Source organism: Ornithorhynchus anatinus, chromosome 19 (assembly GCF_004115215.2).
Source record: "Ornithorhynchus anatinus isolate Pmale09 chromosome 19, mOrnAna1.pri.v4, whole genome shotgun sequence".
Taxonomy (NCBI): Eukaryota; Metazoa; Chordata; class Mammalia; order Monotremata; family Ornithorhynchidae; genus Ornithorhynchus; species Ornithorhynchus anatinus.
The window spans coordinates 10,340,421-10,364,920 of NC_041746.1; the positions used below are offsets into that span (position 1 = coordinate 10,340,421).

The following is a 24,500-nucleotide window of genomic DNA, read 5'->3' on the forward strand; positions in this document are numbered from 1 at the left end:
AATAATACAAGAGAAACTTGCCTTGGAGACTAACCAATTAGTCTCCAGTCTCCATGTGTTTTTAATTGTGAAAACCTTTCAATTGACCTGAATGTGTATGTTTAAGGTTCATTTCAGGGTAATCTGTTTGGAGATGAAGGGGTGGGAACACTTCTCATCATACATTCTGCTAATGCCGATTCCACCTTTTAAATCTCAGTTCGACTCTGTTGCGGATATGGCTGAATCTTCAACTAATGTCACTCTAAAAAGTTACACCATGCACTTTGAGGTATAGTTAGAGTGGAAATGACCTGTGTGCCGTGACCTGGAAATCCCCATAATGTTTCTGCGTGATTTTTCGTGTGTTTTTTTTTTCTTCAGTTCAGGAAGGACAGCTCACAGCTATTTGGAAAATACAGATCCAAACTGGGCCATGAAACTATCTTTATCCGGAGGAAAACTAGGGGCCTGAATTGGGTTGGGGTGCTGGGGAAGGTGTGCTTCTCCTAGTCAGAATTACAGTGGGATCTTGTCTCCCTCCTCCTTTGGCCTAACTCATGGGGAACAGGGACACTAAGAGTCAAAGGGCAAAAGGAAGGATTCAGTGCCCAGACATCAGATCGGGAAAATGGAGTTATGTTCTCCCCTAAATCAGTTGCAAAAGAGGCGTATGCACCCAGCAGGCTAAAGCAGGAGAATATGGTTGACCTTGGCACCATGTAACAGCCCGGGGAAAAGGGTGTGCTGAAGGGGGAGGGGCTGACTGAGGTGACATGCATGAAGAGATCACCTTGTTAAACCCGCATTGCAGCAAGCCTTTGTTTCCACAGGGAACAATAGCCGGCTCCCTTAATGAGTTACCATGTGTTAATGGCACTCTCTTATCAGGTGTCTGACGTGACCGTTAGCTCCACTGTCTGCCCTCCATAAAAATCTAAAGTAGTAATTGCAGGTAGTAGAATTCCAATCTAGAAAGAGAAGAGGCTTTTTAGAAGAGATTAAGGAAATGGCACTGCAAGTGGTCGTGTGTGCAATGTGGTCCTTTATCCTCTCTCTGGCGCGATTTTTCTCGGGAGTTTTCATTCTGAGCCCATCCTTAACATGAATCTTCTTCTTAGGGACTGGCTGATACCAAAATCAGGGGATGCAGGACTCCCGTGAGTATCCGTAGCAGCAGAAGTATGTCAGTACTTAGGATACCAAGTCAAAGCCAGTTGGGTCGGACCTACTCCCAAGGCTCCTTACACCGCAGTGTCAGCCAGCTAATTGACATGCAGGACCAGAAAATCTTGATTGGCGATTCAATGTGGGAGACCGTCACTGCTCACGACAACAGATTGGTAAGCCTTCGTTTACTACTTCATGTTCGTTGATGGGAAGAGAGTCACACGGGTTACGGTTTTCTCTGACGTTGAACACCCACAACTCTCAATCAGTGGCATTTTGCTTTGTGCAGAGCACATGCTTAGGTGAGTAATAATAATAATGTTGGTATTTGTTAAGCGTTTACTATGGGCCAAGCACTGTTCTAAGCACTGGGGTAGATACAGGGTAATCAGGTTGTCCCACGTGAGACTCCCAGTCATAATCCCCATTTGACAGATGAGGTAACTGAGGCACCGAGAAGTTAAGTGACTTGCCCAAAGTCACACAGCTGACAGGTGGCGGAGGTGGGATTGAAATCCATGACCTCTGACTCCTAAGCCCATACTCTTTCCACTGAGCCATGCTGCTTCTCTACAGTATAGTACAGTACAATACAATATACAATACAGTACAATACAGTATAGCAGAGTTAGGAGGCATGATCCCTGCCCACCGAGAGCTTAGTCTCTCCGCCCTCCACAGTCTTCTGTTTAAATACCTATCAGTCAATCAATGGTACTTATTGAGCACTTGCTATGTGCAGAGTACTGTACTAAGTGCTTGGGAAAGCACAGTACAACCTAATTATCCCTGGCCATAACAAGCTTACAGTTTAGAGGGGGAGACAGACATGAATAGGAATAAGTTATGTATAATAATTTAAATAGAATGGAATGAGGGGACAGGAAGTCTCCCTGGGATGGTGTGTACCTGGATATGTACCCTTCTACCTCCACCCCACTGCCAAGAACCCTTAGCCTGGTATGGAATGCATGCAATTCTCACTATCTTGAATACCATATTTTCTGGCTCACCTACCTGCAATCCTTTTTGTTGGGTTTTAAACCCTCTCTTACCTTTCCCTCACTCCTCTAATCAATCGCCCATTTGGATGCTCTTCTGCTCTTAATAACCATAAAATTGAATGTGTGAGTATGTGAGGACCAGCACCAGGTTAGTGAATAATAACATTTATTAAAGGTGAACCAATCAATCAATGGTATTTAGGGCACTGTACTGATTGGGCAAGTACAAAAGAGTTGGTAGATGCAATCTCTGCCCAGATGGAGCTTACAGCCTTCAGAAGAATGTGTGAAACACTCTAATAAGAGCTAGGAAGAGTCCATCTCAACGTTATCAAATACGATCCCTGGCTGCTGAGGAGAGAAAAAAGAAATCAGGTTAGAACAAATTAAAAATAGCAACTGTAAAAGGTCCATTATTCCTTGAGGGGATAGTCAATCCCCTGTTTCTGATGCCTAACAGGGCCAAGCTGTGGTTACTGCAAAGCTGATGGGGAGGATGGGGTCCCCCAGGCTTCAGGCCACCTTTCTGCACTGCCTTTCCCATTTTCCAAGCCCATCCCCCTACTCCCAGGACCCTGCAAATATTGCAGTTCCACAGGGTGGAGGAACGCAAGGCCTCCTGTTCCTAAATTCTGCTCTTGGATGGGGAGGTAGGGCAGGTAGCTGTGACATAGTTCCCACAATATTGGGCAGGAAAATCCAGAGTTTAATTTAGCACGTCGGCATTTTGAGCATGGACCCTAAAAACGATCATAAATTGAGAGGATTTATTATGTCCTACAGTGAAGAGAAGCACTTGGGAGAGTACAATATAATAGACAGGCACATTACCTTCCCACAACGAGCTTACAGTCTGCAGTAGAGTTAGAAGACATTAATTGTGCCTTCAAAGAGCTTGCAGTCTGGGTGGAGAGACAGACACTGCAGTAATTTATAGGTAGAAAAAGGAAGAAGAGAAATGGATACATAAGTAATATGTGAGTAGGATATACAAGTCTGTATATGCAGAGTACCAAGATGACAGTTGGGGTGGAAGGATATGATCCCTGATGGTGATAAATCTGTATGCTTAAAAAAAAATTCTGAAGGAAAAAGCATTAAAATGCTCTTTAAAATGAATTAGAGAAAACATAATGTCAAAGAGGTAAATAGGATGATCTCTAGAAAATCCGAAGTTGAACATCTGAGTCATAGAATAGCAGTGTGTGTGTATCCCCGTCCCTGCCTCCCCTTGTTTAGTTATTCCTCATTTTGAACAAAACACAAGGAATTCTGCCAGTAAAATACTGAGCCGTAAAAGACTTTTAGAAACAGTCTGAGGATAGAGAAGGGAAGGATTAGTTTTGAAGTTTAAAGATTAGGTAACTTTCTAGGTTTGTTTTCTCTATATTGTAAAACGTCTATGGGCAAGGACAATCTTTAGTGGGGTTTTTTGTTGTTTTTTTGTCTATTCCCAAGTTCCATGAACAGTGCCATGCAAGAATTTAGAAATTTGGTAAATATCAGCAATAATAATTTTAAGGCACAGCCATTTTCTCTAGTCAGCAAGCCTTCTCTTCTCCTAAACAGTCCCAACTCCTTTAACCATTTTTTACAGGGTGCATTTTTGAACATTTTGCTTTTTGTCATTCTTTTCAGTTCGCCCTCTGGTTTCCTTAGTTATATTCCCTCACAGGTCCTCAGTAAAAGTTAAGTGACTGAGAATTGCAACATGGAATCAAAAGAGCCACTCTAGGCATTCCATGAACCTCTACGCAATAGGCATATTGCTTAGAAGCACCAAATGTTAACGACTGAGGAGTTAACATGTGCCTTCTCATCATGACTTCAGAAATTCTGAGTGATTTCACTGATGGACAGTGGAACAATTTACACTGTCCATTTTCACAGTAAGGCAAGTGAATGTTTTACCTGACTTCAAGTGCTTTCCCAGAGCAGTACATTATGGACACAGTGCTATGCAGTATGGATCTCATTAAGACTAGATGCTTTCTCTCTCCATCAACCACTGGTGTTTATTGAGCACTTACTATATGCACAGCACAATACAACAGAGTTGGCAGACTCTCTTCACCATTATAAGGCTTACCATATTATTAAGAGGGGTTCTTTTGGATCCCACACCTCTTTAGTGATCGGAGTGGTTTGGGACTGCATTTGCTTCTTGTAGATCCTATCCTTGCTTTTAATAAATTTGCCTCCTTGACTTGCAGCCTGGCTTTAAGGCTTTGCTCCAGGACAGTCAATATAGTCCTGATTACTACCTCTTAGGCCAGCCAGTGCACTACTCTTCTCTCTCAGCAGCTCACACCTGCCCCGACATGGTTTGAAGTTGTTGGGTCGTTAAGCTATGGCTTCTATCCAGCTTACTTGTGGTGCACCCCTCCCCTGCCTTTTTTCCCCTCTGTCCTCACTCTGTCATAGGGATCTTGTTACAACCATCACCACTGCAGTACAGGTAAACTTACTTGTTTTGTGTGGTGCCCTGTTTGTGTGGGACCCACAAGTCCCACAAAGGTAAGTTAGCCTCAGGATTTCCACACCCATTTTGGGATCTTTTCCTGTCTTGGCTTAGGAGATATTTTATAGTTCCAGTATTCCTGATAAGAAAAAAAAAACTTTAAAAATGATAAAAGTGATATTTTGATACATGTTGGAAGGTTAAGCATTTGGAATCTACATGTAGGATTTTAATCCGGAAAATAGTCTGTGGCTAGAGAATAGGTATATTCTGAACTGCCCTTATATTGTCAGACCTCAGGGAACATTTGTGGTTCTTGTTGAGTACTTACTATATGCCCGGTGCCGATGCAGATACAGGATAATCAGATCAGACACAATCCCTCTCACACATGAGATTCACAGTTTAAGAGGGAACTGGTCTGGACTTCTTACCAGGCACTGTTCTTTTGCATTTATTCTTCAGTGCACAGACAATGAAGACCTAGTGAATGCCATCAAGAACTTCAGTTCAGTGACCAAGGAACACACCACATTTACAGACACACAGCTGTAACAGGATGGGAAATTGGAGTAGAGGAAGTGCAGCCCTGAAGAGGCCAGCTGGATGTTCTTCTCCTGATTGCTGGAGCTGATAAGTCACTCACTGCTTTTGTTTCTGTGCTTTATTATGAGCTGGGGGCCAGGCTAGTTAAGATGTTTGGGAGACAGATGACCACATGTATATTTTGATTTTCTAGGATTTTAAAGATGGAGGGCCAGATACTTCCGAAGCTCAAATGCACATGCACAGGTAGCATAAGCACAGTTAGGGTAGTGTGCCACGGAAGCTGGTAGATTTCTTTCCATCACCTTGTGTGGAACAAAGCAAGCCACACAAGAAGGTTGTACTGAAAACCAATGTAAGCAGAGTGCTGTTTTACATAGCATCAAGGTTCAGTGAAGTAGCATTTCTACAACTTGAGTCACACAAACTCCAACAGCTCTGTGGTGGTGACAGTGGCAACCCTGACCAATCTTTTACTTCCCCAGTCTGCCTCTAAATATGCCAGAATGCCAAGAGGAAGACAAACCATGAGCTCTGACTTTGGCTGAGCATTGCCAAGCAGCGGTTATGGGAGCTCTCAGGAACATTATGGAGTGAAAGAGTTGTGTAACTAGGCCATGCTCATCCTCTGGTTCAGGGCTGTGAATGGGAATCCCTTTCTCAGGTGGCTCACTACTATTCACCATCTATCCCTCTGGAGTCATCTTTATTTACCTTGGGAGAGGGGCACAGTTGTCTCTTACCTTCCCCCTAAAGTCTTGACTGAGGAGGAAGCTGGAAGAGAAAAGGGAGCTGTGCTGGCAAGGATGGGCTTTCAGGTCCTCCCAAGAAGACAGCCCTTTGAGCTGGGAAAGAAGCAGTCCAGAAAGCACCTGGGAATACAGATTCCAAAGTAGTCATAGGCATGCCTATTTCCCCATCTTCAGAGAAAATAAGATAGATCTGGAAATATGCTGAAAGCTTTTCTTATATCCGTAAGCCACACAAACATAGCTTTATAGTTTTTCATGTCCTTACAGATTCCCATCATCTGCAGTATCATTTTTTGGCTGAAAACATGTTCCTCCACACCCTTTAAGCCAAATAAAAATAATAATAATGATGTTATTTATTAAGCGCTTACTATGTGCCAAGCACTGTTCTAAGCGCTGGAGGTAGACACAAGGTAATCAGGTTGTCCCATGTGGTACTCACAGTTTTAAACCCCGCTTTAAAGATGAGGTAACTGAGGCACTGAGAAGTTAAGTGACTTGCCCAAAGTCATACAGCTGTCAAGGAGCAGAGTCAGGATTAGAACCCATGATTTCTGATTCCCAAACCGTGCTCTTTCCACTAAGCCATGCTGCTTCTCAATGACATTCACTGTACTGAAAGTTGCTCTTGTTTTAGGGACAAATGGTTCTTTCTTTGGCATCTGATTTCTGGTCAGGATTGAACCTACCCTCACACTAGCACCAGTTTTTGCCAATGTCTGGGAGGGAACAAGCAGAGCCAGAAGCAGAAAATACTGACAGCAACTTTAGACTGGCTAAACCATTGAGCACCTCTCAGTCTCTGACTTTTCCAAGTTTTACAACTGGTGAGTCACTGTTTAGCCAGAGGATGTTTAAACTGAACATTCGATTAATCAAACTGAGTGAACTAATTTAGGCAACAGTCTACTCTGAAGAGGGAATCAACCCATAAAATTGTTACATCTATGGTAAATCACAATTTCCCTTTTTAAAAAACCACAGATCTTTGCAAACAATCACTGTGCATTTCATATCTTTCTTCTCTTTCCAGTTTCCTTTTAAAACTGTTTTTTACCACTTTAGGATTAGTTGTGTGGTGAATGCTCATTATTTTCAGCTTTACTTAGAGGCTTAGAAAAGGTTGCACATTGTTCATTTCTACAAAGGGTTCCACTAAAACCAACATACAGTGCTAGCCTTCCTGAACATTAACTCACTGTCCTTCCATCTGATCTGAAAAAAATATGTTCATGTCTATCTAAAAAACCCACCACAATCAGGACATCAAGTTAAGTCAGGTTAGTACCTTAAATCATTATGCTTTCCTTTTGATGCAGAGTTGACATCCTGAAAATGAATAACGGCTTGTCAAATAAATATTAAAAAATAAACGTGTGTAATGTTGTTTAGTCTGGGCTGCATTAAAAGCAAGCACCAGTTAATAAGGGGGCAGTTCAAAATGGTGTTGGGGAATGTGGCCTGTGAAGGCAGAGGTTTGACATTGGTTACCCATGTCGAGTTCTTATCCTCTCCTGCTTGCTTTTCAGACATCTGGGTATGTGGGTGAACGCAGGCAGCTGGAATGACTGAAGCTAGTACATCATTTCTCTTGGGAGCAGCCAGGGTGACAGTGGGATACCCCCCCCTCCCCCCCCCCGGATCTCCTCTTGTAGTTGCTGCCTTAATTGGGCACTGAAAAGGGGGAGGAGGAAAACTAGCCAGGCAGGTTTGGAGAGAGTGACAGATATTTGACTCCTGCAAGACTGTCTGGCTACAGAGAAAAAATATGGTTTCTGTTATTTATTTCCATCTATATTTTATTCCTTGGTGATAAGTTTTTCATGCCAGAAACTGAAACCGTTTCTAGAATTGGCGTATTCCTCTAGGATTGGCTTGTATACTTAACTAAAATTTTGGAGGCTTTTATGTTAAAAGGTTCATTTCTACATCCAGTCCAGTTGGAAGGAATTAGAGCAAGAGGAATCAGTGCCATTGATGTACTTGAGAGAAGCATTTAGTGCAGAAAAAAAAAATGGAGGTTACTCACCCGGCCGCACCCATTGGGGTAAGGATCGCTCACCCTACCTCTGCTTGCAAGATGTTGGGAAGCTCCAAAACAAAGGAAAGGAAGGGATGGAGACTTCAGGAAGGGAGAGAGGTGAACCAGCTGAGGGGCAAATAAGGAAAGCTGCAAATCGGTGAGTACATTGATTCTGCACGCTAATCAATCTATTTCTCTAAACCTCAGTCCCTTCAGAAGCTAAACAGCCAACACCCCCTTAAGAGCTTGAAACATCAGTTTAAACTTTACTACAAATAGTTTCTTACTTCACATGTTAGAAAATACATTCCTCCTTCCAGCCCAATGATTCTGCTGGAAATGAAAGTGCTTGCAGGTTCCAGGAACAGTGAATTTTGTTTCGAGTGGGGTGATTCCTAAAGTGAAGAAAATTCTTTCCTTATATACCCACCTGGTTTTGTTCACATCTGCTGGAAGGATGTAAGAATTTCCTTATTAGACTAAAGTGAATTTTGATTATCTAGATAATTAAAATCCACATACTGCTGGCTTTCTGTTATTAGTTTGTCTTCTACCCGCCCTCTGGTAGAAGTGCTAAAGAGAATGGAAAATGCTGGCGCTCAGAATAAATTCTCTGATAGGTAACCAAACTCTCAAGCCACAGTGTTCAGTAACAAATGTTGAATCCTTTTATGCATTTTAGTTTGTGGTGAGAATTGCCTGAAACCAACTCACCATTATCAAAAAAAAGTCCCACAAGCAACAATTACCATTCCTTTTGCATTTTAATTTTAGGACAAATATATGCAAAATAATATTTTTACAGCAACCAAAAGCGAGAGCCAAACATTCAGAATCACAGCCTCAAAATTAGCAAATTTACCACATACAAAATATATTGAACATATTAATACTGAAAAAATAGGGTGTCTTTTTAAACAACTCAAACAAGTGCGGTTTGTTTTTCAATCTGATCCAAACTGAGAAGAGAGGGTTGTTGTGCTAAAGTAAGAAGTTCCAAGTCATTGTAAATTACTACATGGATGAATGACATTTAATATAGAGGGTGTTTAACGGGAAGGGTCCCAAACATTAAGCACTTAATACAGTGCTTTGCACACAGTAAGGGCTCAATAAATACAATCAAATGAATGAACCTTGAGAATCAGAAAATGACCCACTAGAAAAAAGCTTTCACAATAGTTCATGAGGGACTGTATCACTATGTCACAAATGTTTGATCATTAGATTAATGACATTAATGTGGAGCACCTTTGCCCAAGGATCTCAAAAAGGATAAGTGAATCCCTGGCAGAACAGAGTGGACCCGGGAGACTTACGAACAACACCGAAAAGGCAAGGGGGAAGAGGAATGGGTGTTTATTTCCCTTCCTTAATACACAGCTAAACATCCAAGTGGGTTACTACTTCTAAAATGGCCCTGTGAGTTGTGCTGGAAAACCTGAAGAGTTTTCAGGCGATATGAAAAGATATGTTTACCTGTGCACCTTAATCCAGTTAATTCCTTCTGTGAACAAGACATTGAAACGGAGCCCGTTTTAAAGTGGAGCACTGTGGAGAAAAAGTCAACAGCACTGAAATCCAGTTGTGAGTTTGCATGGAAACACATGCCCTGTGTGGAAAGGTTTTTCACAAGCTGTACTCTTGGCAGGAAGAATCGCTCTTCTTATGCCGGGGAGAGGGAGCCGTCTTGGTCGGTGACGGGGAGGCAGTACCGGGTGAGTCGGGCCCCGTGTCCGAAGTGCTTGGCGATGATGCCAAATGAGGGACTTTCTTTCTTCCCAGGAACCCGGTTCCCTCAAACCCACCTTTCTTCTTCATTTCTCCTTTGTTGTCATACTCCTCCTCTGAGCCCCTCTTCTTGGCGTCTGATGAGCCCTCGACTATTCTTGGAACCTCTGCTCCACCGTCTGGCTCTTTGGGTGCTTTGGCTTCTGCTGCTGGGCCCTTTCTGTCGGCAACATTGCACTCACCTGTGGGCCACTTCACTTCTGTTTCAACAGGACCCACGCTGTCATTTTCAGGGACTGGTTTTTCCATCCCGTTTTTATTTAAGTGAAAAGTCTGGAAGTCTTTGTAACTATGGAAGCTCTCAGTTCGCCGAGCCCTTGCTAACAAAGGGCTCTCTCTATAGGGCCTCACAGAGCCGTACGACGCTGCTGGTTCATGGATGGTTTCGTGGTGTTGAAGCTGAAGGCTGAAAAGTAGTGGGTAAATCGTATTTTAGCTATCTCCACTGATTAAGCCAAATAATTCAACTGTCTAGTTGAGATTTTGAAAAGGACTGAGCAGATAATTTTTTTCCTCTCCACAGCTAGTCTAGAGTTAGACTCTGTATAAAGGAGTTTTCCAAATTTCCTAGTTGACCCCCCCCCCCCCCAATTCAGTCTAAGCTAATATTCTGTAAAATACTACCTCCCCTGGGATACAATTTAAGAGATTGCTGGGAACAGTGGCTTCAGGAATTCTAAGTCCACGAAAATACAATGGCCATCTGAGTGGACCAAGGTTGATACGAAGAGTAGGAGGAAAGTCCACTTGTATATAAATTGAGAAAACATGCTCATTAAATGTATGAACATCTTTTGAGGATAGACAGTCATGCCTATATTCATGTGGGGGGAGAGGGGACTATTTTGTCCAAATCAAAAACTCCAAAGCTATTCTGCCCGCATAGCAGACACGTCTCCTACCTAGAGTTGGACTCCCGGAGGCGGCTGTGTTGGACTACCGAGGTGGCGGGGCTGATGTTGGGAGTGGCACAACGGGAAGTGCTCAGGTCACACTGATCCAACAATTTCAGTAGCTCCTCCTCAGTCGGACCTCCTACATCTTGGGGAAAAAGAGCAGGTGGTCATGGCCTGCTCTTACTCAGGCATCTCAATACCAGAGAAGCATCTCTATCTGAGGCCACCTACCCTTCTCTTCACTCTTGTTAACCATATCCATTGCTGTGGTCAGATCCCACATTTGGATGCTGCCGTTGGCGTGGCCAGTGAAGAGGTAGCGGCGTGGCCTCGAGCCCATCCGACTGGATCCTTCGCACTCTCGCACAGTGAAGGAGGAGATGGTGGTACAATCCACAGCCTGGATCTCACAAATTCTGCAAGACAGTAGTACAACCGGAGTTTATGGGGATACAGAGACACACACAGTGGTTCAGAGAAGAATTTGTTGGTGTTTCTTTTCATTTGCTTAGACTAGTAACTATAATGAGTCAGTTTCGTAGCCTTCCACTCTAAAATGTCAGATACATTGAATATAATAAAAATGCCAACTGCATTCCAGCCTCTCAAAGTATATCACAATGCAATACCACCAAAAGCTGTAGAAAAATCACCTTATTTAATAAATGGAGCATCAATTAGGTATGAATGCTGAGAAATTTTACATGAATGGAGGGAGTGAGAGTTAATACTTAAATGATAATTTCTATTACCACCTTGTTTGTCCCCAGGATTCTCTGCCTCAATCCAGGGTCAGAGGTAAGAGTTCCACCTTATGAATTCCTACCATTGCCTCTTATATTAGGATGACGTTTTCTGTACCAGTGTCCCCTCCACCTCTAGGGCAGCTCCAGGTCAGCTGAAAATGAAGACCTGAATCCACCTGAAGAGCTGAGGTAACTCACTTAAGCATATTCATTTACTTTTCTTCCTCAGATGGTCCTTGGAGGGCTCCCATGCTTAAAAATATATATGCTACTATGTAAGGCTACCCAGATAAAAATTTAAAAAATATTACAATTCCTTAATATCTGTGCTGAAAGTATTCTTAAATCCTGCATGTTAAAATACGATTCAAAATCTCTCTTGTTTTGACATTCACTAATGTATAGCTTTAAAAAGCAACACATAAAAGATTGAGCTTGGGCAGTACATGCCAAGCTAAGATTCAACCTCGTACGACTGTGAATTTTAGTTATCCCTAGGTCTAAAATCTGTATTACACTCATGTTAAAATATAGCTTCAGTTTAATGGCCCTGAAAACAAACAAGTTTTTCATTTGGAAGGAACTGGCCTCATTTTCTCCAAAGGAATGTTAGAGATATTATTGGAGCATCATAAATGAGAAATTGTGATTTAATTGTGTTTGATGAAGAAGGCCAAGTTGATTACCACACGCTGGTGTCACTCTCAATAACAGGAATTGAACAGGGATTTGAGTTATTGCTTTGTTAGAATTTATTCTAATGTGACACCAATTTTAATAAGCATTTGGCAGCTTCTTCACTAAATATGTACAGCACATTAAATCACAGTGATTTATAATATTTATTGGGACAATAATTTGGCCTCCAGCCACATTACAGGCTTCTAATGCTGTTTTCTTAAAAAATAAACAAGCTGTCAAATGGGTAGTTTAGGTGTGTAGAGAAAAAAAAGTAGCCTCTTGATTAATTCCTTTTGCAGTTGCTTTTGACTGAATGTAATGAACTTTGAAGCAAAGAAAATTGATTATCTTAAGAAATTTTAGTCATTATAAGATTAAGCAATAAGAGAGCAGATATTACAGACTGATTAATAGAGCACTATTAAAATTGCAGTATTAACAATTACATCATAAAATATCTATCCCTTTCTCCTGGACTGTCATTCAACAAACATTACTTTACCTGAACCCACTTGTTTAATAACTAAAACAATCAAGAGGGCTCTTGGAAGATCATGGTACAAGTGTAATAATAATAATGTTGGTATTTGTTACACGCTTACTACGTGCAGAGCACTGTTCTCAGCGCTGGGGTAGATACAGGGTAACCAGGTTGTCCTGCGTGAGGCTCACAGTCTTAATCCCCATTTTACAGATGAGGTAAATGAGGCACAGAGAAGTTAGGTGACTTACCCACGGTCACCCAGCTGACAAGTGGCAGAGTCGGGATTCGAACCTATGACCTCTGAGTCCCAAGCCCGTACTCTTTGCACTGAGCCACGCTGCTTCCCCTGTGTAACCCAGTTACAGTGAATTTTGTTGACCTACCTAGCTTTCCTGCAGTGTTAGAGAATTCCAGCAAGGCTAATTTAGCTCTACAAAGCATAGAACCAAAGGACATTAGAGAATGGACCAATCTGTTGCTTTTCTCTCAGCAAATTCTGCAGACCCCAACTGTATAATATTGAGAACATGTGGGGAAAAAAAGTGCAGTCTATTTTACTTATGCCAGGTAGTAGAGTCAGACCAGACTGTAGCCAACATACCTTTTCCCAGTTGATGACAGTCTCACAAAGAGTTTGTTAGTGACGGGAACCACTTTCTGGATAAACACCTGTTGATCATCCCTCTCTCCAAATGGCCCTGTAATTAGATTGGGGGGGGCGGGGGGGAAGAGGATAGTAAAACCCAAACAAAGTACTGAGAAGCAAACCTCTATTGTGTCTTTGGCCAAGAGGTCTGCTACAAATAGCTCCGCTGCAGTTCAGAAGAGGGGTGATAAGGAAAGGAAGGGGTGGACTGTGCACATCCCAGTTATCACCTTGCAAACCACTTTGGCAACTGGTGTGGAATGCGGGGGAGCTCCCTTCCTCCCTTTAGCCCTGAAGTTGGGCTAAAAGAGGTTCCCAGTAGCTGAGAAAATAAGGCACCAAAGAAGAGAAGGGATGGATGTCCAAGCCCCTTTTATGACTCTGCAATAAAGTCCAGGGACCTTCCCATTCCCTCTGCTGGGCCCCATCCTGCTTTCAATACAACCAAATCTGTGGTTTAACTAATGCTGTTATACGGGAAGGATACTGTCATTACAAAAATGCTAAGACCTCTTTACCAGAAGCGTACTACAAATGGAGACAATTCCATTAGCCTCAGGCAAATCAATTCTAATGCATTCTTCCACATTTTACATCAGTGCTATAAAATCCTCATGGATTAAAAAAAAAGTGATCCAAAAAGGAACATTAGTTAGCCAATAGGTGCTACGGACATGTTCTAAACCTGGTGAGAGGCCCCCTGCACCACTACTGTAAGTTTCCCTCAAATGGGTCCTCAGGGAAAACAATCTGACAGTTTCTGTTCAGAAGATGGATGGAGAGACAAATCAAACTTCCACTATATATGGTTTGGTCAAAGCAGACATAAACGAGTAACTGCTGAGCAGAGATATGCGGCACACCTTTTACATGGCTTACCCTTCCGATGGTATCATACTGATTTGTTATATATGAAAAAAGCTGGCCCCCTAACTTGGATGTCTTCAGTAAATAAATAACTAGCAATGGAAGATGCCAACTTGAAAATGCTTTTAATGGACTGCTTAGCTTTTAAGACTACAACTGTACTTCGACAAGGGTGTACTGCCAAAATTACTTAGCCATCCATAAAGATTTTCTGCCTCTGAATAATTTCCACAAGAGGAGTAAAAACACACCAGAAAAATGTCATCAAGCCCTATTTTCAAAGTTACTGGATTGGAAAAAATATAAAAAATGGGAAACAGGCATTCTGCTGATAATATACGCTCCCTCAGACCTCACAGTTTGGTTACTGCTCTGGAAAATATTTCACCCACCTATGTCATTTCCCGAAGAATAGCTACCATGGCTCTCCGTTTCCTCCAAAGACAGTATCTTGAAAGATGCTAAAGGAGTAGATCCTGGCTGAGTGGAAATCATACCTCTGAATCGTGTTACTGTCCATGTCCGGACATGATTATTATCTGCACAGACTAGAAAAGGTTGAGAAGCACATAGTAAGAGCTTAACAAATACCATAATTATTATATGTAAATATGTAAGATACGGCAAAAGTTAAATACATCTTGCACAATTTTTAAATTAACTTTATTTTGATTGACTTAAAATAATGTAATTGATCAAATCCTAATTTTTGCCAAAGAACTGGGATGTGTGGTTATTTATATTTTGCCTTCCCTGTGAAAAGCACTTAATTTGGAAGCTAATCAAGTCCAAAGCTTTGTTTTTTTGTAGAAGTATGCTTTGATTTACCATAAAGCTGGAAGGTTTAGTAAGCAAATATGGAGGCCGTTCTAAAAACAGTCTCAGGAAGTGGAGATGGGAAAAGAGAGTGGCTAGAGAAGTTCTGTTCATAGACTTTGCAAATCTCTGGTTTCTCTTGTTAAGTTTGCTTCATATCAAGCTATTGGCTTGTTTTACATTTTTCCATTTCTGCACATCGCCTCTAGTCATTTGGCCAAGTGTTCATAAGAGCCTTGGTCACTGCTGCTGTTGTCAAGAAGTACTGGCAGTGAGGAACACTTGTCAAAACTGGAAATACTGGCATCCAATTTATGGAAATTGTCAAGGAAAATAAACTATTGGGATCACGCTGTAAGACTTGCATAAAACCAAATAATGAGCTATTTAATAAGAACAGTATTTTTGTTGAGGGATTTACTCAAAAGTTCATTGAGTGAGATGGCCTTAAGTTTTCAAATTGAATAGCTATTAAACTGTGAATGGGTCAAAGTAAGTCAGAACTAAAATAGTTTTGTTTTTTTTTAAAAAAAAAAAACCAATAACATCAACACTCTGAAAGCCATCTTTAACAAATCTGAAATCTTTTACCCTCAAAGAAACTGCCTATTAATTTTGTGCAATAAGCTTCAAATTCACCTTTTGCTAAAAACATGCAGTAGAAGCCCATCTGAACTTGCAAGTCCCAGCTCTGGCCTGCAACAACTGGCAAAAATCATGGGAGGGTGAATTGAAGCAAATATGTAACAAGACCCTAACTATGCACAAGAGAGTTCTCATTGTTTAACCTACACCCTTGAAAAATTCCAAAGAAAATAATGTAGAACATTAATTGGTTAACTGATAAGAGTGAGTCCTACTATTAATACACAGACAGTCCAGCTCAGATTTATGACTGAAAACTGCATATATCAGAAGCAATTTTTTAATAGGAATAAATTTTATAAATCAGGAATGGGGCCTTAAAACAGGGTCTGATAGCCCTTTATTCTCCGAATTAATCCAGAAATACATATGCAGTCCATCAGATTGAATAATATAGCTACAGTGGACACTCTGACCCCTCCCTGGTGATTCCAACTGGCAATCAGGTAATGCCTTCTCCCCACCACGCCTTCTTCTTTAAACATTACTCCTTGCCCTGCACTGTGACTTTTAAAAGGGCTTCCCCATTTCCCTGCAGTTCTCAGAACTATGCTCTGGACACAGTAAGAGCTCAATAAATACGACTGATTGATCGAGACACCTCCTGAATTGCCCAGGACCCCAGAGCTGGTGCCACAATGGAGGCAAATGCTGTAAAATCAAAACTGACGTGCTGTAAATTTGAAAATGTTTTGTGTTGGCTCAATTCAAAACGTACATTAAGTGCTGAAAAACAACTGTTGCTAATACTTGCAGTAAATGGTAAATTTAACTGTACTGTTGAAGTAGCAGAGGCCTAATACACTTATAAGAAACTCTTGATATTTGTTTGGTATAAACACCCTTTAATCCCTCAGACAAACTTTTCTATGTGCTTCAATGTATTTGAACTCAGGAATACTACGTAAAAAAAAAAGATGACCAGGTTCAATCATTAGTAAACAGTGAGTGCTTGCTACATTCAGAGCACCATACTAAGCACTTGAAAGAATACAAATCAGTTGGTAGGCATAATCCCTGCCTATAAGGAGTTGGCAGTTTACAGTACCTAATGAATAATAAATGCTAGAAGTAAAGTCAAAAAACCTTTCAAGAAAAAACATTCCAACTAACAAAATTACTGTACCAGATACAAGGTGTTTCTCTGACAGCATGATCTTTGTAACAGGACTTCGGTGAACTGTGAATGTCTGGAAAAGCTGAGGACCAGATCCAACTGTCTCTGGGTGTTGCACAATAACTCTCACTGCTCCAGAACTGGTGCCATAGGCGATCTCAATCCAGTTACCACTTACACCTAAAAAAGAGTAAAAGTTGAGATATGGTATTCTGAATGAGAGGATAATACACGGGACAATACACTGAGGCTTAGTCCCCACAATCCTCCAACAGAAGCTGGTATGATTCGGTTCCAGCCTCACCATGACTGAATTGTCAAGGGGTCCAGGGGTTGGCAGAAGCAGAGGCAGAAGCGCTGCTTGGGTGCTGCCCAATTCTAGGTTATTCCTTAACTGTACGATCTCAAGGAGCCTGAGGCTTTGGTGGAGTATAATGGGGGGGGGGGGGGGTTTGACTTCTCTGGAGCCATCTTGGAACACTCCTAGCATTTGCAGGTATGTACATGGTTATATTTACTTCAATGCTAACCTGCCACTAAAGCAGCTTACTACTCCTAAAACAATACCACCTCATAACTATTCATTCAAACTATTATCTGCATGTAAGCAATTTTATCAGGAAGGTTAATCAGTTAGAACTTATAAATTTATTAACAGAAGTAACACTGTGGATGTATTTTATGTTTACTTCCACATGTTCATGTGCTCTTCATCACATGAGTACACTTCCAATCAGTCAATCTCAGTGAAATAAGGTACTACATTTTGAACAGATCCAGGACCTAGTCAGCTTACAGTTGATTCATTCTGAAGTCTGAGAAGCAGCATGCCCTAGTGGAAAGAGCACAGGCCTGGGTGTTCAGAGGACCTGGGTTCCTAACCTGGATGCACCATTTGTCCGCTATATGACCTTTGGAAAAATCACTTAACCTCTCTATGGCTCAGTTTCTTGATATGCAAAATGGGAATTTAAAACCTGTTCTCCCTCCTACTTAAACTGTGAGCCCTATATGGGGCAGGAACAGTATTTCTAGCTGATTAACTTATATGTACCCTGATACCTAGAACAGTGCCTGGCACATAGTAAGCACTTAACAAATACCATAATTACTATTGTAAGTGTAACTGTAACATCTTATCCCTCCTTTATCAAACATATTTCATCCCCAAAGTTCTTATTTAAGCACAATATCTAAGTATCAGGATTCCTGGAAAATGATTCTTTTAAAACAAAGGAGTCAACGTGCATTGACTAGCAGCAGAAATTGTGCTGAGTGAACTGTTCTTTTCCAAAACAAAAATATGCTTTTACTTTAAAAATTACAACCATTCCATCACATACTGACTTGTTTTGGGTGTGAGGTAGACACTCAGGGCAGTAATAGCATCATTTGAGGGATCATGATAAAGTTCAGTTACCAGTAGATCATTGTCCTTCATTCGCAAAGGAAATTTCTGCATATCTAGGGAAGAAAATATATTAAATTCCATGTGTACAAATGAATAGTCTGGTCATCAACTTTGTCACCACATCTGCAACTCCTCTGTTGGCTCAGAAATGGATTCCAAGCCACAAGTGGCTGCGAAGGACTGGAGAAAAGGGACAGCCATGAAAGTGGTCTGGGGAAAGGTGGGAGGGAGGATGGAGGTAGAGGATTGGGGATCATCACTGCTATCTTGGTGCTGGCTCTGGTGGTCAGCCACAGCAACCACATTGGAGTTACTCCTAGGGAACCAAATGCATCGGCACAGCGGAACCCACTTTTCTCCCTATGACTGTATCCACATCTATGTGAGAGGGTGCATAGTTCTTGTGACCGGGCCTACGTCTTTAGGCATACCACGGCGAAGCATGCACTTCCAACAAGTACTGCAGGAACTAATGTATCTACTGAAAAGATATTCTTTCTGAAAGCAGAACTATATCATTTAGACTTCATTGTGCTTACCTATGTAATATATGGATCCATTGTTACAGCCCAGCAGCAGGAAAGATCCAGCAGTGTCATAGCTAGTTATAGGGACAACATCTTGAACCTGATGGGTGATTAGAATTATTATTAGAATTTTGCCTTTTGCAATTGACGTTTTCCTCATCCTCAGTTTTCCACAATTTTGACTGTGTGAAACACAAGAGGGCTCTATTCAAATGTCTGAATAACGTAGAAAGCACAAATAGGAATTCAAGACTAAGTAATACCGACCTATTTATTCAGCTAGCAAACAAGGTGTCTTCCTGGGGATATTTTGAAAAGTCTTTACAAACTATATGATTCTGAAACAGATTACAAAGAACTTTTCTGTGCACTGAGCAACATAAATAAACTTAAAAAAAGGATCATCTATTTTTAAATCACAACCGTGCAGCATGTGGACCAAGGGCCATTTTAGGGGTTGCATAGTGATTCTATAAAGGAGATTAGCTCTTAGGATTTTTAAGCCTGCAATTGAAATAACCTAACTTTCTAGCCTCTTTACTCCTGCAACTACTTCTCCTGTTCCTGACATGTACCCCAGAAATTTGCACTTGCCACCTCAATTTCGCCCAACAAGGACCATCTTTTTGAATGAGACTACCAGGAAACCTTAACAATAATAATGGCATTTATCAAGTGCTTACTACATGTCGAGCACTCTTCTAACCACTGGGGTAGATATAAGTTAATCAGTTTGGACAAAAGCTCCTCTACCACATGGGCTCACTTTCTAAGTAATGAACTAGACACTGAACTAGTGTTCCCCCTCCACCCTTCTAGACTGTGTGCAGGGATTGCCTCTATTTGTTGCTGAATTGTACTTCTCAAGTGCTTAGTATAGTGCTCTGCACTCAGTAAGTGCTCAATAAATATGACTAAATGGATGAACTAGACTGTAAGCTCATTATATAGACAGCAAGCTCATTGAAGGCATGGAACATGTCCATCAACTCTGTTGAACTGTAATCTCCCCAAGTGCTTAGTACAGTGTTCTGCAAACAATAAGCACTCAATAAATTCCACTGATAATGACAGAACTATTATGCTTCAATCAGACCCAGCTTCAGTTTAGATTTAAATCTCACCCTCAGCCCTCTCAAGGAGAATGATCCACTCTCCTGCTGGCTCAAGGTTAAGTTAATGTCTGAGCACATGAACTATAAATCAGAGTAGAAAAACAATCCACCAAATACAATGAAAGCCATAGTCAAGACCTACCAATTTGGGCTACCGAAAGTAACTGAAGAGAGTCAACATGGTATTTAATAAATAGCCCAAGGCCAGTCCTAAAATGCCAGGTATAGCTAATACCAAATACAGCTATTTGGAACAAAAACTGAAGCTTGAATTGATATGGGTGAAGGTCAGATGAGACAATACAAAATTCATTCATATTTATTGAGCGCTTACTGAGTAAAAATCATCGTACTAAGCACTTGGGAGAATACAATAACAACCAATAGACACATTCCCTGTCCACAACAAGCTCACAGTCTAGAAGGGGAGACAGAGTATGTAGTTGGCAAAGCCTACTAAAAGCATAAGACACACTTTTGGAGTAGAAAAGAAAAGGATGAGCAAGATAAAGCTGAAGGGGAAAGATCTTTTTCCTAAAAAAGCCTTTATATCATTTTAATAAAACTTTATTCTAATCATGAAGTGTCCTCATTTAATTGAAAAAAAAAGCTTTTATAATTGACTACAAAAGCCTTAATGTCAAAAAACCTTTTCTAAAAATCTCAGTTTACTTCTTTTTGAGATAAACAGTACAACAACCTCCACTACCCTGCTAAAGTACTATACTGTGCTACAATGACTGTCTCTTTACACTTTCTCAGTGTTATTCACTGGCAGAATTGTTGCTTTAGGGCCAGATCAGAACTTATTCAGCCAGTGTGTTGTGGCAGCCATAGAGGTCGGCTTCGGGTCAGCTCTGCCTTTTGACATTTGCAAAATAGACTTTTGGAATTCATTACTCACTACCTCTGCCTTGTACCACACAGACATTCATCCGGCTACATTACAAGGCAGGCTTCCTGCATGAATGCCCATCTTTTCCCCAAATCTTGTCTGCAATCCACAAATGTATCCATTCCCATTGTCAGATATGGTTTTCCAGTTACCCCTGCACTGAGTAAAAAAATAGTCAGTTTACACATTAGTATATCTCCAGAGAATGTGTCTTCCCTGCAGGGTAGGTAAGAAAGACGGTTTCAGGATCACAAAAGATATGGAATTTTTTTCGGCTCTATTAAAAAACAAGTTCCCTAGAGTAACCAATATTTTCCTTGAACAAATGCACTTCCTACCACAGCTATCTATTTTAAACCAGAGAAGAATTTAAAACAGTTAAGTACTCATTTTCTTCAAAGAGAAAAAAGACCTCCCTGAGTTTGAACTTGAGAATAAGCAGAGGAATGAAAGAAGGTGAAAGGAGATAAGAATAGAGGAAGGTTGTATTGTGCCTTTATTTTTTTTTTATCAACTTCTTGACCCATGACAATCTTGATTTTCCCTCCCTTCACTTCAAAGAGTCCACACTTTCCAAGGTCACCAATTACTTTATCCTAATCCTCCTTGACCTCTAAGACACCTTCAACAGAGTTAGCCACTCCCTCCTCCTGAAAATGCTATCTGAATTTGATTTGGCCAACAAAGTACTCAAGTGTCCTTTTCCCTCTTTGGCTACTGAGTCTCTTTCGCTGGCTCTTCTTCCAACTAGCTGTGGATGCCCTACAAGGCTGTCTTTAGACCCCTACCTTTCTCACTCCAAGCCCACTTAGGTAGTTCAATCACATGGTTTTAGCTAGCATATCTACAGAGCTTGCTCCTCAATCTACTTTAAATACCTTGACTTCTCTCATTAGGATTAAGAACTCTATTAAGCATTTGGGAGAATGCAAAAGAAGCAAGGAACCTATTCCCTGCTCTTTAGGAGCTGAATTGATGTCTGCCTTCCTCAGGGAGATTTCTGTTTTATTTATTTATTTTGCTTCTGTTAAATCCCTCCAAGAGCTTAGTGTAGGGTTCTGAACATAACATGCTCAGTAAATATCACAGACTGATTGGGAGAGAGGGAGAAAGGAGTAACAGGACATGAAAACAGAGTTATTTTTTCAATTTTGTTGAGCACAGCGAATGGATCTGGCAGGGGGCAAGAGGGACTATGGGAGCAGAATTTGAGAGCTCCTAGGTGTGTGCCTGGGTTGCTCTTCACTTGTCCTTTCTTATCTTAGTGTTGGGTCCCCTACTGTAAGGACACTATGAGAAGACTGCAATAAATGCTGTTGAGAATGACCTAGAATGAGTTTTTCCAACACCTCACAGTAGGAAAAAGGACTCCTAAATAAACAATCAATGGTATTTGTTTACTGTTCACTGTTTCCAAAGCATTGTACTAAGCACTTAGGAGCATACAGTAAACAAAACAGCTCACTGGTAAAATCTGTGTAATAAACAGCCCAGTTAGAACTTAGAAAAATGCTCTAACAATGGGTCACCAATCAGATCTTTCCCATATTGCGGAGGGACCGAGTTCGATCTGATTATACCCCAAGGCTTAGTACAGTTCTTGGCACATAGTAATGTTCAACAAATACCACAATTATTAGTTATGACCTGCTAAAAAGAACTGGTAAACAGGGCCTTGAAATGTCTCAGGTCTGCTGTAACGAGTCAAAAATTCTTCAGTGTAAACAAACCTGCCAATGCTGTGTCACTGCGTTCCAGACTCCCACTTTTCCGGTGTGACTCGTAGCAACCAGCTGATTACCAATGAAGAAGAGGGCATCTACAGGAACTCCAAGACTGAACACGCCTATAAAAAAGACAAAAGCAGATGAGATTAGATTTAAAGTAAATCTGTAACTACAGAATACATCTCACTTGTATTAGAGCTACACCTGTGGTTGCATAAATAGCTTTAAGCTTTTGATTAAGGCTGAATGAAGGAAACATTTTTCACAAAAGATTCGGAAATTGTGCTTCAACCTCGGTTCATATAAGACACTGCAGATTTGAAGAACACTAGTTCTTCATCTGTCAATGCATACACAAACACAGAAAACATTATGAAACACTTTTGAAATTAGATTCTGACCTGCCACCAGTCTAGAATTCCTTGAGCAGATTTTGAGGGAGTTCAAGGAATGTTTGCCCCTGTTGAACCAGTATATCGTATTAAAACTGTAAAGCCCAATACCAAGTTAAAATATGTTCAAACATTCAAATTACACTGTGATAAAATGCATTCTCTCCATTTAGAAACTGTAATGATTTAGAATGTATACACAGTGTGGTTATAAAGTTTGGGATATTTTTTCCCCCTAAAATAACATCCTAAAAGGCAGGGGAAATGTAAATTATACATCACTTGAAAGTCTACTAAAAGTTATATTTCACAATGTAACATACTCTTCATATCAAAACACTGGCATCATTTCCATTACTTGTGAGGGCAATGACTCATGTATAAAAATCCAGTGTATTATGTAAGGATTTCACAGAGACAAGTAAATTAAATCTGTCTGGCCCTTTAGAGTGTAAACTCCTGAGAGTAAGTTTGAAAGTAGGGATTTTTTTTTATATATATAATCTCCAAGGATTTAGTTAAGTGTTCTGCACACAAAAGATGCCTAAATATTGTTCAAACTGATATTAAATATGACATATTCCATAAAAAATCATGCCATATTCCATAAAAAATCATGCTACAAGAATTACATCTAGCAGATCCCACAGTGGAAATATCATGAATCAACTATTTGTCGAGGATGGTGGCATCCAGAAATGTTCATACTACTTGAAAAATGTATATCAGTTATGGGAAGAAACCGCAATGCAAAATAAAAGTAAAAATCTTGGAAAAAAATCTGGTTCATGGTATTCCACAAATCATTACCAATCATCAAGAGCACTCATTAGCCTCAAATCTTCCCTCTTTTTTAATTCCTATATTCACTCTGTTGTTAAATCCAGTCAGCTTTTCCTCCACAGAATCTCCAGGATCTGTCCCTTTCTCTCCATTGAAATTGTCACCAAGCTGGTCCCTAACTTGTCGCAACATAGGTTAACAATTGCAGCAGCTGCCTCCCTCATCTTCATGGCTCCAGTCTCACCTCCTCCTCCTCCTCCAGTTCACACTTCATTCTCTTCATTCTCCTGCTGGACCATTTTTCTAATATTCTGCTAAATCCTCTCTACTTCACATAAACCATAAACCAAATACCATAATTATTATTATTCTCCACAAGGAGCAGACTCATCTAACCACGGGCTTTATTGCATGCAATCAACTTTCTCCTTTCTAATTCACCCTTTTCTCACTACACCCCATCTTGTGCTCTTTGCTCCTCCCAAGCTAACTCATTCACTACACCTCTTCCTAATCTCTTGCCGTGATCCCTGGCCAATGCGCTGTCCCCTACCTGAAATTCCCTCTCCCCTCACATCCAACAGATCTCCCCTCCAATTAAACCCTTCTAAAAAAAAAAAAAAATCACATCATCTCTAAGAGGTTTTACCTGGTTAGTTTCTATTCGCCCCAGGTTTTATCACCCCTCAATACATGGATTACCTGACCAGTTGAGACCTCACAACTTCTTGTAGCATTTGTGTATTCATTTTACATAGATTATTCAAATGCTCAGTACAGTGCCCTGCACAGAGTAAACATTCAATACACCCAATGTGCAATAAACCCAACTCACCTAGACAGCCCCGTCATTTTTTTCTCCTATCCAAAAATTATTTCAGGGTCTGTCTCCCCTGTGGGAACGTAAACTCCTTAGAGACTGGGACTGTTTCTACAAATTCTTTTATACTCTCCCAAGCATTTAGTACAGTGGTCTACACACAGTAGGTGCTCAATAAATATTGCTGAAGGACTAAACCTGGACAA

The 24,500-nt window shown here is 40.8% G+C and overlaps 1 protein-coding gene across 3 annotated transcripts in view; it reads right to left on the bottom strand.

Annotated features, from left to right (window-relative positions):
• Positions 1-8,680: 8,680 nt before the first annotated feature.
• Positions 8,681-24,500, bottom strand: part of KCTD3 (potassium channel tetramerization domain containing 3) — a 40,727-nt gene continuing 24,907 nt past the window's right edge. For all 3 annotated transcript variants that reach the window (XM_029046879.2, XM_029046880.2, XM_007672361.2), the window contains exons 10-18: positions 22,303-22,418; positions 18,575-18,662; positions 17,972-18,088; positions 16,634-16,804; positions 14,439-14,594; positions 13,135-13,231; positions 10,854-11,038; positions 10,629-10,767; positions 8,681-10,132 (exon numbers count right to left, since the gene is read on the bottom strand). In XM_029046879.2, the coding sequence (XP_028902712.1) occupies positions 9,565-10,132; positions 10,629-10,767; positions 10,854-11,038; positions 13,135-13,231; positions 14,439-14,594; positions 16,634-16,804; positions 17,972-18,088; positions 18,575-18,662; positions 22,303-22,418 (1,637 nt within the window). In that variant the 3' untranslated portion in view covers positions 8,681-9,564. The remainder of the gene's footprint in view (positions 10,133-10,628; positions 10,768-10,853; positions 11,039-13,134; positions 13,232-14,438; positions 14,595-16,633; positions 16,805-17,971; positions 18,089-18,574; positions 18,663-22,302; positions 22,419-24,500) is intronic.